Source organism: Cynocephalus volans, chromosome 3 (assembly GCF_027409185.1).
Source record: "Cynocephalus volans isolate mCynVol1 chromosome 3, mCynVol1.pri, whole genome shotgun sequence".
Classification (NCBI taxonomy): Eukaryota; Metazoa; Chordata; class Mammalia; order Dermoptera; family Cynocephalidae; genus Cynocephalus; species Cynocephalus volans.
Genome location: NC_084462.1, coordinates 185849389 through 185862390, shown reverse-complemented (window position 1 = coordinate 185862390; position 13002 = coordinate 185849389). Strand labels below are relative to the sequence as shown.

General features: G+C 44.7%; 1 gene segment (V, D, J or C); it reads left to right on the top strand.

Moving 5' to 3' along the window:
- On the top strand, positions 1-574 carry LOC134372844 (immunoglobulin heavy variable 4-30-4-like). The segment is given in 2 exon segments: positions 1-46; positions 132-574. Coding segments are annotated over 2 exon segments (489 nt in total).
- Positions 575-13002: the final 12428 nt, after the last annotated feature.

Below are 13002 nucleotides of genomic sequence, written 5' to 3'. Positions count from 1 at the left end.
ATGAGACTGTGGGGTCTTCTCCTTTGCCTGGTGACAGCTCTCCAAGGTGAGTGTCTCAGATGTCACACATGGGTCTACGATATGGTTGTGACTGCATGTGACTGACAGTGATTGATTCTCCTTGTCTCCAGGTGTCCTGTCCGAGGTGCAGCTGCAGGAGTCGGGCCCAGGACTGGTGAAGCCCTCGCAGACCCTCTCCCTCACCTGCACAGTCTCTGGTGACTCCATCACAACCAGTTATTACTACTGGAGCTGGATCCGCCAGCCCACGGGGAAGAGCCTTGAGTGGATGGGATACATCAGCTATAGTGGTGGTACAGCTTATAACCCGTCCGTCAAGAGCCGCACCTCCATCACCAGAGACACGTCCAAGAACCAGTTCTCCCTGCAGCTGAGCTCTGTGACTGATGAGGACACGGGCGTGTATTACTGTGCGAGAGACACAGTGACAGGAAGTCAGCGTGAGCCCAGACACAAACCTCCCTGCAGGATACAGGAGTGGTCTGGGCTGCAGGGAGCGCTCAAGGCCCACCCAGCTCCTGTGCCCCATGGAGCAGGTGCAGAGAGGGGATGAGGGTTCCTCTTGGGATCTGAGGTTTCCTCTGCTCTGCTGACTCCCAGATGTCCCTCAGGGTCATTTCCTGCTTTGTTGTTTGTGACTCTAATTCCCATGTTCTCACTGCAGACAACACAGAGTGAAGTAACTTTCCTCATTTGTAGATAAGATGTTTCCACTCACTGGGACCTTTCATTTCTCAGGTGTGAACATGACCTGTTCTCTTTCCTGACACACAAATCATTGTAAAGATTCTTTTCTTATCTTCACGTGATCAACAATATTTTTCCCTAAAGGTTAGCTCAGTCCAGGCGCACAGTGTCCCTAAGTGGTCTTTTTCCTCAGTCAAGCACACGTGCTGCCACATGGTTATGATCATCCCTCAGGAACTCTGTCCATGGGGTCCGTGTCCTGCCTGGGGCAGTCTATCCTCTGGATACTCATTCACACTGTGGACACATTTGTTCAGTATGTGTCCCTCTCTCTGTCCATCCTCCAGTGTCCTGGATGGAGAAGCAGCTGCCTGGGGGCCAGACACAGCTCTTACACTTCTCTGTGGAGGTTTCAGGGTGACAAGCACAGAGAGAAATTCCCACCAGGGCCCTGCTGGGCTGCATTCTGGGTGGGGCCTCTCAAAGCAGCCCTGGGAACTGTGTCCTAAGTTGTGTATCTCAGGTTCCCTGGGGCGATTCCCTGTGGATATTGAGAAGCAGCTGGACAGAGCCCTGCTCCCTGCCCACTCTCTGCTGTCCCTCAGACATCACGGACACTTGCCCTAATACCATCCTCTGTCTACCACTGTTTAAATTCTCACTAGATCTGTCCCTAGACACTCAGCTCCGTGAGTCAAAAGCCCTGCTCAATTCTTACCAAGTCTCCTTGTAGGTGCAGATGATGGGCCCAGTAATGTGGCTGATCATTGAAGGTAGGGACCTCACGTGGTGCTGAGCAGGCACCTACGGCTTACGAATGTTTCATAAAAAGAGAAAATACCACATGCAATGGAGGTGAGACAACAGCACAACACAGGGAAGAAACATTGACAGGCTGGAGCTATTAATTAGAAAGTCTGTCTCTGCAAAAGTCACTGTAAAGAGGATGACAAGGCAATCTATGGACTGGATAAAATGTCCCCTGGTGTCCTTATTTGTGTCTCCTCCTTGGACTAGGTTTTCAGAGACTTCTTAAATAGTGTCTAAGGTGCATGTGGTGTTTTAGTTTTTCCCTGTTAGTATGCAGAAAATCAGTAACTCTTCTTATATCTGTAAAAGAAGTGAGTTCACAGGGTGAACTCCTGTCCCCCGAATTGAAGATGCAGTCAGGAGGACACAGAGGGTCACAACTTGTCAGATCACAACGTTGTGTGTAGGGTGTGGGTAGTGTGGGTGGTAGGGAAGCACTGCACAGTCCTATGACGAGTTCTGTCCTTTAGTGAGCCGTGTCCTGGCTGTGACGTTCACAGGCGCTTCTCCCTTCATGAGGCTCTTAGGTGAGACTGGAAGGCTCTCAGGGAAGGGGACAGAGTTGGGTGTTTCTCTTCTCTGTGGTCAATTATGCTCTGAAGAAGTAATCACCTCTTGGGATCAGCTAAATTAGTTTCTCCTGAGGTGAACTTCTGAAGAGCGTCCTGCTCTGCTGAATCTCAGAATGGCTCCTTCCCCCTTTCTCTGCAGGGAGCATGAGGGTTCTTTTATGGTATTTTCATTGAGAACCTCATCGCACCGCTGAGGTGGAGTTTAAAAGGTTGGGATCTCTAAGACCGTCCCCCTGGGACGGACCCAACTCTCAGATTTCCCCACCCTGAGTCTCCAGCAATCCTTCACCTACAGCTCTGGTGTATCTTCCCCCATCCTGGACCACACACAGGTTTCTGCTCATGAGTTTCTGATCAGACAAGCTGTGACCCTCTGTGTCTTCCTGACTGCATCTTCAATTTGGGGACAGTAGTGTACCCTGTAACGTCACTTCTTTTAGATATTTAAGAAGAGTCACTGATTTTCTGTCTGTTCAGTGATTTTCTTGTTGTCTGGATGGGAGCGATGACGTCCAAGCTTCTTATGTGCAAGACCTGAAACCAGACCCCTTATGTCGCACCCGAAGGTCAAGGACTGCGTGTGTGTGTCCTCGTGATTGTTGCTTGTTTACATCCACTTGTCACATTGAAGGTGTCCAATAGGAGCTTTGCAGGCAGCTGTGCTCACCTCGTTCGTGATTCTGAGGGACGCCTTGATCCTTCACCACTGTGTGGTCTGAGAGAGGCTATTTCTCCTTCTCATTTGTTATTAATGTTTTCTTAAATGACACATCATAATTGTATTCATTTGTGGGGAACTATGTGGTGCTCTGATAAACGTATATAATGTGGAATAATTAGGTCATAGTGATCAACGTATTTATCACCTCATTTTATTTTTGTGGTGAGACATTTGAAATTCACTCTTTGCTATTTTGAAATATATAATCTATTCTTATTGGCTATAGTTGCTGTGCTATTCAATTTATATCAAATATTTATTCCTTTCTGGATGGAAGGTGGATACGAGGAGTTGTTGTTCTCTGTCACTCTTGGAGGATCATTTAGCTGAATTGAGAGTCCCAGGTGGTGTTGGTTGAAGCTTCCAAAACTTTAAACATTTCAAATCTCTCAATTTTTGTTGGCTTTGATTCTTATGAGAAATCCTCTGTAATTCTTACCTTTATTCTTTTATGTGTAAGCGTTTCTTAGCCTGACCACGTTAGGTATGTTCTGAGGATTTAATGTTATAACACTTAACATCTTGGTCATGAGTGTGTAAGTGTGTGTGTGTGTGCATGTGTGTGCACATGTGTGTGTACGTGTACATATCTGCATGTGTGCATGTGTGTGTACGTGTACATATGTGCGTGTGTGCATGTGTGTGTACGTGTACATGTGTGCGTGTGTGCATGTGTGTGTACGTGTACATATGTGCGTGTGTGCATGTGTGTGTACGTGTACGTATGTGCATGTGTGTGTACGTGTACATATGTGCGTGTGTGCATGTGTGTGTACGTGTACATATGTGCATGTGTGTGTACGTGTACATATGTGCGTGTGTGCATGTGTGTGTACGTGTACATATGTGCGCGTGTGCATGTGCGTGTTTGTGCTTCATTTCTTTTGCTTTGATTCATCCTGTTAGGTGCTCTGTAGCTTCCTTGATCTGCACTTTTGTGTCTGCCCTTTACTTACAAGTTTTTATCAATGCTTTAGAGTTTTCAATATTCAAATCTTTAAGCAATTTGGTTACATTTATTCCCAGGAATTTAATTATTTTTTCTGATGCTATTGTAAATAGAATTGTTTTACTGATTTATTTTTAGATAGTTTATTGTTAGTGTATCAAACACTACTGCTTTCAATGTGCTGATTTTTTAGGATGCAATATTACTAAATGTGTTTGTTGGTTCTCACAGTTAACAGGCAGAGTCTTTAGGGTTTTTATATATGAGATCATGTTATCAGCAAACATACAGTTTTTATTATCCTTTCATAAGTGGATGCCATTTATTTATTTTTATTACCTCAATGTTCTGGCTAGACTTCCAGTTCTATGTTGAAAGGAAGTGGTGAGAGAAGTCCTTATTCTGATCATGTTTAACAAAGGCAGACTTTCACTGTTAAGCATGTCATTAGCTGTGGGATTGTCCTATATCACCATTAATATAGTGAAGGATAATATGTCTATCACTAATTTGTTGAAATTTTTGTTATTAAAAAGATATCGAAGGATGTCAAGTCCTTTTTCTGCCTCTGTTGAGATGATTATAGGTTTTTCCCCTTCATTCTGTAATGGCATTTATCATATTTATTTACTTGCTTCTTTTTAACCGTCTTTGCATCCCAGAGATAACTCTGAGTTAATCATGGTTCAGAATCTATTATAAAGCTAAAATAATCAAAACAGTATGGTGATGACATACACACAGACATACAGACATATAGTCCAGAGAGCCCAGAAATAAAACCCAACATTTATGTTCAACTGATTTTTAACAAAGGTGGCAAGAACACATAATGAGAAGAGCAAAATGTCTTCCAAAATTTTGTTGGGAAAATTGGATATCCACATGCAAAAGAATGAAATTGCACCCTTACACAAAAATCAACTCAAAGTGGAATAATAATTAAATTTCAGTCCTGAAACTATGGCACTATTAGAGTAAAACACAGAGGAAAATCTCCACAACATTGGTCTGGGGAAAGCAGCAAGAACCCTAGAAGGTGACACAGGACTGATCTAGAGTGGCACTCCTGACCCTCTGCCCAAAGGGCCCAGCACCTGGAGCAGGTGCAGAGCAAGTCTGTGAGCATGTTTTTGTTGTTGTTGTTTCTTATTTGTTTGTTTGTTTGTTTTCTTTTTTGTGTGTAGGTTTCTGCATTTTCCATTTCAATGAGCAAATCTTTGCCATTACACCTACTCCACCATTCTACACTTGAGCCTAAATTTTTCTTAAACCCCACACTCTGAGAAAACAGGTCATTTACTCCAATCACTTTACCATTTTCTTATTTGGAATCTGATGATTTACACAGATGTAATGTATAGTCCCTATTTTTTATTTGTACACCTTCTCCATTTCAAAGTCATTGTTTCTATTGTGTTTACCTAAGATCGTCTGCTGTATGACTTGTACTGTCATAAGGGAGCAATTTGTACATCTATTTTAATACAATTTCACAACTTACCGCTTCTTGCAGTTCATTTTAAATAAAAAGGGCTAAAAGAAATAATCAACTGCAAACACAAACAATTTCAAATTGAGAAAGAAAGTGTGCCAAAAATGGTGGGACTAGAATCCCAAAGACAGAAGCCGTGGGTCATGCAGTGTCATCACCAAACTGTAGAAATGGACCAGAACCCCGACACTGGCACCCTATGCCCAGCTGACATTCAGAGTTGCTGTGATCCATTGAGTCCCAGGTGAAAGGGATGGGATATAGTCATCATCCTGGACATGAATCACCAGAGTACATTGGGTAAGGGGAGGCAGGGCACAGAGCGTGTCCATCTCACAGGTCTGCAGGTGCAGGAGGATCTGCCCTGGAGAAAACACCACCGAGGAGTCACCTCTGAGCAGAAGCAAGTGATGAGATTATGAACCTCAAGAGTGAGTCTGATGTGACCGTTAAGACTGACGTTAGAAGTGTTGGGGCAGGAGTGTGAACAGATGATTTGTGAATGAGACTGAGGAAGATGGAGTTTTCTAGAAATTTCCACAGTAATATTTCTAATCCCATGTGGTTGTTCCAAAAGTGGAGGGATATTCGTGTCTATATGTTTGCCTTGGTAACTGTCTCTGAGAAGCCGGATGTACTAGAGGCCTCTCTGTCTCTCTGTTTCTCTAAAATACACACACACACCCCACAAAGGCACATACTCATATCTGTCTATCTGAGGAAAGTCTGCCTGTTCTGAAGGGAACCAACTCCAGGATTCTCCAGAAGCACAACTGTTTTATTGAAGTCACACATAAGCGATGTGTGTGCAGAGAGACTGAGGCCACTGACTGACCATCAGTTTCAAAGACCAGACATGGGAATGGAGCACGTGAGGATCAAAAGGTCACGGACTTCTCCTGGAACCAGAAATCACTTGAAGCATTTCTACATGTTCTGTGATGACAAACTCTGCATTCTCCATTTCCACTTCTCTTAATATTTTTCTGGAGACCGGATGATGACCAGGCAGTGAGGCAAAGAAGAGTCTTTGAAGTTCTGCCTCCAAATTTCCTTTCAGCAGCAAAAGGTAAAACATTCTGCACAAATGAAGGGTAGGTCGACACCCTCCACTCTGCTCCACACTTATAACCTCAGAGACCTCCCTCGTGCAAAGCAGACCCCAGTGTCAGGCTGAACGCCCAGCCCTTGGAGAAGCAGCCCCAGTCTCCTTCCACCAGGAGCCCTTCATCAGAGCATGGATGTCGTGGGGCTGCTCCTCTGCCTGGTGGCCACTCCCTGCTGTGAGTGTCTCTGGGACTTCAGGAAACGGACTTGGGCATGGGGTTTCCAGTGTGTTTGACTGATGGTGATGCTCCTTACCCCTAGGTTTCCTGTCCAAGTCACACTGCAGGAAACAGGGCTGTGCCTGGTGAGGCCCTCACAGAACCTGTTCCTCACTTGCACTATTTCTTGATTCTCTTTAACCAGCTGTGATGGGCACTGGATCCACCAGCCTCCAGAAAGGGGACTGGAGTGGGTCAGTATGATATGAGGTGTGTGGAAGCACAACTCTTAAATCCCAAGTCAGCATCACGAGGGAAACATCCAGGAGCCAAACTTCTTTAACTAGGAGTGGCCTGAGATCCCAGGACACCACCATGTACTACTGAGTGAGAAATACAGTGAGGGGAATTCAGTTCAAGCCCAGATACAAACAAACCTCTGCTGGAAGACAGGCGTGGACTTGGCGGTAGGAGGAGCTCAGCGCAAACTTAGTACGGAATTTCCACTGAAGAGCAGGTGCAGAAGATAAACAGGGTTTCCTTTCAGTCCTTTTTCACTAGAAGTCTTTCTCAGGAAATCTTATTATTATGTTTTTTTTCATTTGCTTTTTGTGGGTTCCTTTAAAATGTGGTTTCTGTTACCTTAAAACGATTAATGTAAAAACAAGTTGAATTTAATATGTTTTCTTTAAGGCATGTGATGGTACAATTTATATAAAATTACATTCACCATTTTAACCATTTTAAACTATACAGTCTAGTGACACAATATTTTCACACGGTTTGTTAGCTATCACCAGTGTCTAGTTACAGGACATTTTCATTGCCTCCACAGTAAAGCCCACACCCTACACACAGTCACTTTTCATTCCTGTCTGTGAATGCCCCTAGAAACCACTCATATGATTTCTGTCTCTATGGATTCACCTGTTCTGCATATTTCATAAAAATGGAATTATATAATACGTGGTCTTTTGGGTCTGCTTCTTCTACATGGTGTAATGATTTCAAAGTTCATTCTTGTTGTCGCGTGTGTCAGTACCTCATTCATTTCTATCGGTGAATACTTTCCAATTCTACCACATTTGTTTATCAACACATCAGTCAGTGAAAGTTTGGAATTATTCACTTTTTAGCTCCTGTGAATAGTGCTGCTGTGATCATTCATGGAAATTTCTGTTGGGCACCTCTTTTCACTTATCTTGGCTTATAAATAGGAGTGGAATTACTGGGTCATGGCGAAATTCTGCATTAAACTGTTTACATAACTGCCAGAATCGTGGCCACAGTAGTTCTACCATTTTGCCTGAACACCAGCTCTCTGCAATTTTTCCAATGTCTACATATCCATGAGGATACTTCTTCATTTCCTTTAAATTGGGGCCACTTTAGTGGATCTGAAGTGCTTCCTTGTGTTTTTATTTGTATTTTCCTGATAACTGATGACATTGACGATCTTTTCATTTGCTCTTCAGATATTTCTCTTATTCACTTTTCAGGTGTATTCCATTCCTTGCCCATTTTTAATTGATCATTTAATCCTTCTGTTGATGGGTTATGAAATATCTTTATATATCACATTCTAGAAGGTAGAAAGGTGATGACCGCAGTCCCTGTGAATCGGAATTGTTTTTGCTGTGTCCACAGGACACCATAAGTGCCAACAACCAGGCAGCACCCCTTTCCCTCCCAGCCATGTCCTGGTGATGTGAGAATCTGGAATTCTCCATCCTTGCTGAATTCATACACCAGCAACATTGAAACTCTGCCTTGGAAGAATTAAAGACAGAAAGGGAACCCCCTAGGAAGCAGCCAATGGAGACAGCAGCAGGGAGAGGAGCAGGTGGAGAGGAAGCTGCTGCATCTGCATGGAGACCTGGCTCACCACCTGACCTGCAGGTGTGTAGCTGAAGGGGACCCACAAAGCACAGGCTCAGAGAATGAATGTGGGTGCAGACCACAAAGCTCCAGGCTGCCTTCTGAGAGGTGTGCAAGGGATCATGCCTGAGCTGTGCGCAAAAGGGCTAAGAAACCCAAATTGACATCAGAATGACAGTTACCAGCAGAAAGATCAGGACTTGCAGTTTGCAGCAAAGTATGATTACGGTTGTCTAAACAAGCAATAATGGTAAAACCAATATTTCCCAGTAACAATGAACATGACTTACAGTCTTATAACATAGTCTCAAAAAGGTTCAGTAGAAAACTTTTCATTCTTTTTTGTAATATAAAAATCATGGATGGACTTTAGCTTTGTTGTTGAGTTCAGAATTGCTTTGGCTATTTGAGGTCTTCTGTGGTTTTAAACAAATTTTAGAATTTCTTTTCATTTATGTGTAAAAAATTGAAGTGCGATTTTGATAAAGATTGTGTTTAATGCTTGGCATAGTATAAAACTCACAATTACATTAATTCTTCAAATCTGTGAACACAGGTTTTTTAGTTGTTTTTTTTTTTTCCGTCATTTTCATTCTTTTTTCATCAATGCTTTAGAGTGCTCAGTATACATATTTTCAGCTATTTGATTAAATTTTCCCCTAGAATTTAATTGTTGTGATGCTGTTGTGTCCTCCAGCAGGTCTTCAAGTTATCCTACAAAGTTATGGCTACCAGAACAGCATGGTACTGGCTTAAAAGCAGACACGTGGATCAATGGAACTGAATAGAGAACCTAGAAATCAACCCACATGTTTACAGCCAACTGATCTTCAGTAATATCACAAGAACATTAAACGGGTAGAGGACAGCCTCTTCAAGAAATATTGCTGGGAAGTCTGGATGTCCATGTGTGGAAACATGAAACTAGCACAAATGTCAAGACCCCTCGATGCTATAGTGAAGAGGGTCAGTAGCTAGGATAGGAATGCTCCCCACAAGAGGCATTTGATAAAGCTAAATTGTTTGCCAAACATGTACAGGTCATAGAAAAGTTGATGCCAGGTGTAAGATATAAAATGGATGTTAGTGTCTATCTAGAGGGATTTGATTGGGGTCCATGGTGGAAGCAGAATGGGAACTGCATCCCATTAGGATTCTGGACACTGCTACAAAAAAGTAGGAAAACCATACACAGCCCTATTGAGAACAGATCTTGGTCAACAATCTGACACTGCAGCAGACTGAAGTTTTGACATCAACTTGTTGGTGGAAGTGTGCACCTCCGTGCCAGTGAGTGGCTGGATTAAAGACATGCTTTTGAAGCTGATGAGTGTCTGGGCTCATGTTAGTGGATTGCAGAAATGACATGCTAATTACGACATTAAAACTCTTACAAAACTAGTCTGCTGTCAGAAGAACTATACACACTTCTGGGGCCTGGTTACATACATGAATTTGGACCCCACCCTAACACTAGTAGATTTTGCTCCACCTCTCCATTCTGTGGTGGAAGGTGTAGACACCCGTCACTAGGATATCTGGTGTGGAGATGGTAGAAGCAGGGAAATCCACTCACCTGCCATTTCTCTGCCATCCTGTTGTGCTCTGGCATCATCTGGTATGAAGGAAGAACTAAACTGAGAAGCCAGTGCACTGAAATTCAAGTGGTGAGGATCACACTGACTCACAAGTTGATGCTGTTTAGAACGGTCTGACGACTTGGATGCCACAGTGGTACAAAAACAAAAACCAAAAAAAAAAAAAAAACCACAAAACACAACAAAAACAACAACAAAACTGGACAATACTCAAAGACTCTTTGGGGTGTGGAATTGTGGAGGGACATGAGGAATCTGCTTCAAGCCACAACCCCAGGTGTCTTAAGGCAACTGTCAGCTCAGTCCTCAACCACGTTGCTGTGCACTCATGAGGCTGATGCCTTACCTACAGCCCCAGCTGTTCTGCTATAAGACTTGCTAACACCCTCTGAAGTGGCTGACTGGGCTCATCAAAATTCCAGACACTGGGGCCTACAAAGAATATAGGACACAGAGAAGAGACTGCTCTGCCCATAAAATATTCAGATATTCAAGCTGAAGACAAGGATTTTCCACAGAGTTATTTGAGACCATGTCCCCAAGACACCTGCCAGGGAATATTGGGTGTTCCACCCACCTGTCACTCAATGGCAGGTAGACATGTCTGGGGTCCTGGCCTGTAGACAGGGATCACAGGAGTCGTTTCACTGGACATGTTGCATAAGAGTCATCAGAGGCCCACATCATAGTATGGACTTTTCATCTGCCTTGGAAACACACCACCACTGGACTCATTGAATGTATGAACGGGATGTTGAAAACTACACTGAAAACGTTGGCACCAGAGAGGACCAGAAGGGCATGTTTTCCCAAGTGACTGAAGCCATAAGACTCATAAATGCTGCCTCACAGTGCACAAGTCTGTGGATGACTGGCTTTCAGGACACACACCAATAAACACAGCTCTAAACATGCAAGGACAAGAAGGGGGAATGCATTCCATCTGGCAGCTGAGGGACTGGTTCTGCATTTGCCACAGGACATCCCACCTGGTGACACTTTGATAGACTGGAAACTAAAGTGGCACCCCCTCCCAGGTGTCTTGCTGTTGTCATTGCATTGGGGGAGACCTTACCTCTGGCATCACACACAACCACTCTTTATCTAAATGGGAGCCTCCCTCACCACTAGAGCCCCCATGGCACTCATTAAGAAGGGGACAGAAATTAGGTTACTGGTGTGGCCTCCAGTTGAGGCTCACAGCTATGATAATATTGTAACTAATGATAATGTCAAAGGTTAAATGTGTGGCACTGCCCACCCTGGAAAATGCCCAAACAATGGGTGCTGTTGGCCGATGTTATCAAACAGCAACTATGTTATCATTAGATAAAGTCTTACCTTTTCTCATGCCTTTTCAACCTTTTGTCTTATCTCTGTACCTTCCTCATTTTCAGGGTCCTGCCTGTAGCAATGGTGAATGCCTTTCTGACCTGGCCTGCCACCTATGCTGAAGCTCACAATTTGGTCAGACTGCAGGGTGTGTGGATTTGTGCCAATGTCCAGTCCAGGAGGGATGTCATGGAAGGGCATCCCCATTAACAGAACTGCATGTGAACTCTGGGTGGGGCTGGTGACCCAGCCTGGCACATGAGGGTTATGTGACCCAGTCTTTATATGACAGGTCTGTGACCCAGTCTGTACAATGGGTTTGAAGGTTCTCTGAGGCCTAGCCTGACAGTTAGAGTTGTCGGTCGGATTCCAAGCAGGTAAAAGAGGCCAGTAACTGGTGTCATGGGTAGGATGCCAAGCAAGTAAAGAAGCAGAAAGCCCCTTGGGAGTGGCAAGAAATGTGGCTGCACTTGAGCATGTGGCCCCCAGTGGCTGCTTTCCTGCTGACCAGGTCTGGCTGTTGCTCACTGTACTGTGAGCCAAAATGGACCGGAAACCCCATGAAGCGACATGGCCTGAAGATTTGCAACAGAAAGCAGACTTGGGAACACAGCTACTTGCCCTGGAGGCTGAAGTACAGCAACAGGTCACTCCGGCTTCCAACACTGGGTATGACCAACCTGATGGCGAGTTGGGGGAGACTGTGCATCTCCTGGAGTGACCTTTTGCTCATCAGAAAGTGGAAGACGAGCAGCCTATGGGACCAAGCAGACTGGCAGGCAACGCACAGGTGACTCAATTCACGACCTATGTCCCATACACCCAGGTCGAATTGGTTGGCTTGGGAAAGAGTAAAGTGGCAGAAACAGGCAGAGCCCCTGGCTGCTGCAGCTATGGGACCCAGGGGTGGATGGTGTGATGTGCTCTGGAGAAGACATAGTAACCACATGTCACAGTTGTCTGACATGCAGATGGCTCACTGGGTGCAGGATATACCTGGGAAAGCTTGCTGGGTGCCATGTAAACCTGAGAAGATTCACAGGGTGCCACAGAAGCCCGATGGCCTGACAGGTGCCCTAGTAACCCGAGAAAAAAGTGCCACATACAGATAGGCAGGTTACCTGAGGATGGCTGCCCTTGCAGAAATTCACGTATGTTTTCACCTGGTGAAATGGCGGACAAGTTAGCCTCCATTATGATGTGGAAATGGTTACAGGACAGCTGCAGACATGAGCAAGGGCAGGACAACCACTCCTTGAGGGGCTGTGTGAATGCAGCTGTTGGAACTGTGTGAGCGAATGTTGGAGAACTGCCTGAGACTGTGAGTGAACTGCGGGCAAATGCCAAGCTGATTCAAGTAACTCAGGAGCCCAGGATGGGGCAGCTGGATGCTAATATCCAAGACAATGGGAGAAAGGCCCTGAAGGCATTTCAGAAGTTTGGAAGAGCGCCCCACCCATCACAGACCCAGAGGCCGAGGAGAATGGAGATTTTTCTGGTGGACAGACCTGGGCATCGCTGCCCTCATCCAACTGCACCCTGCATTCTTGCTGCTCTGGCTACAGCAACTCTGCCTCAGCAGCTCTGGGGAGCATAAAGCTGAAAACCATGGTGGCATCTGCGTCATGTTGAGTCTGCAGGCCAGTAGAAAATGAGTGCAGTGGAGATGTGGCT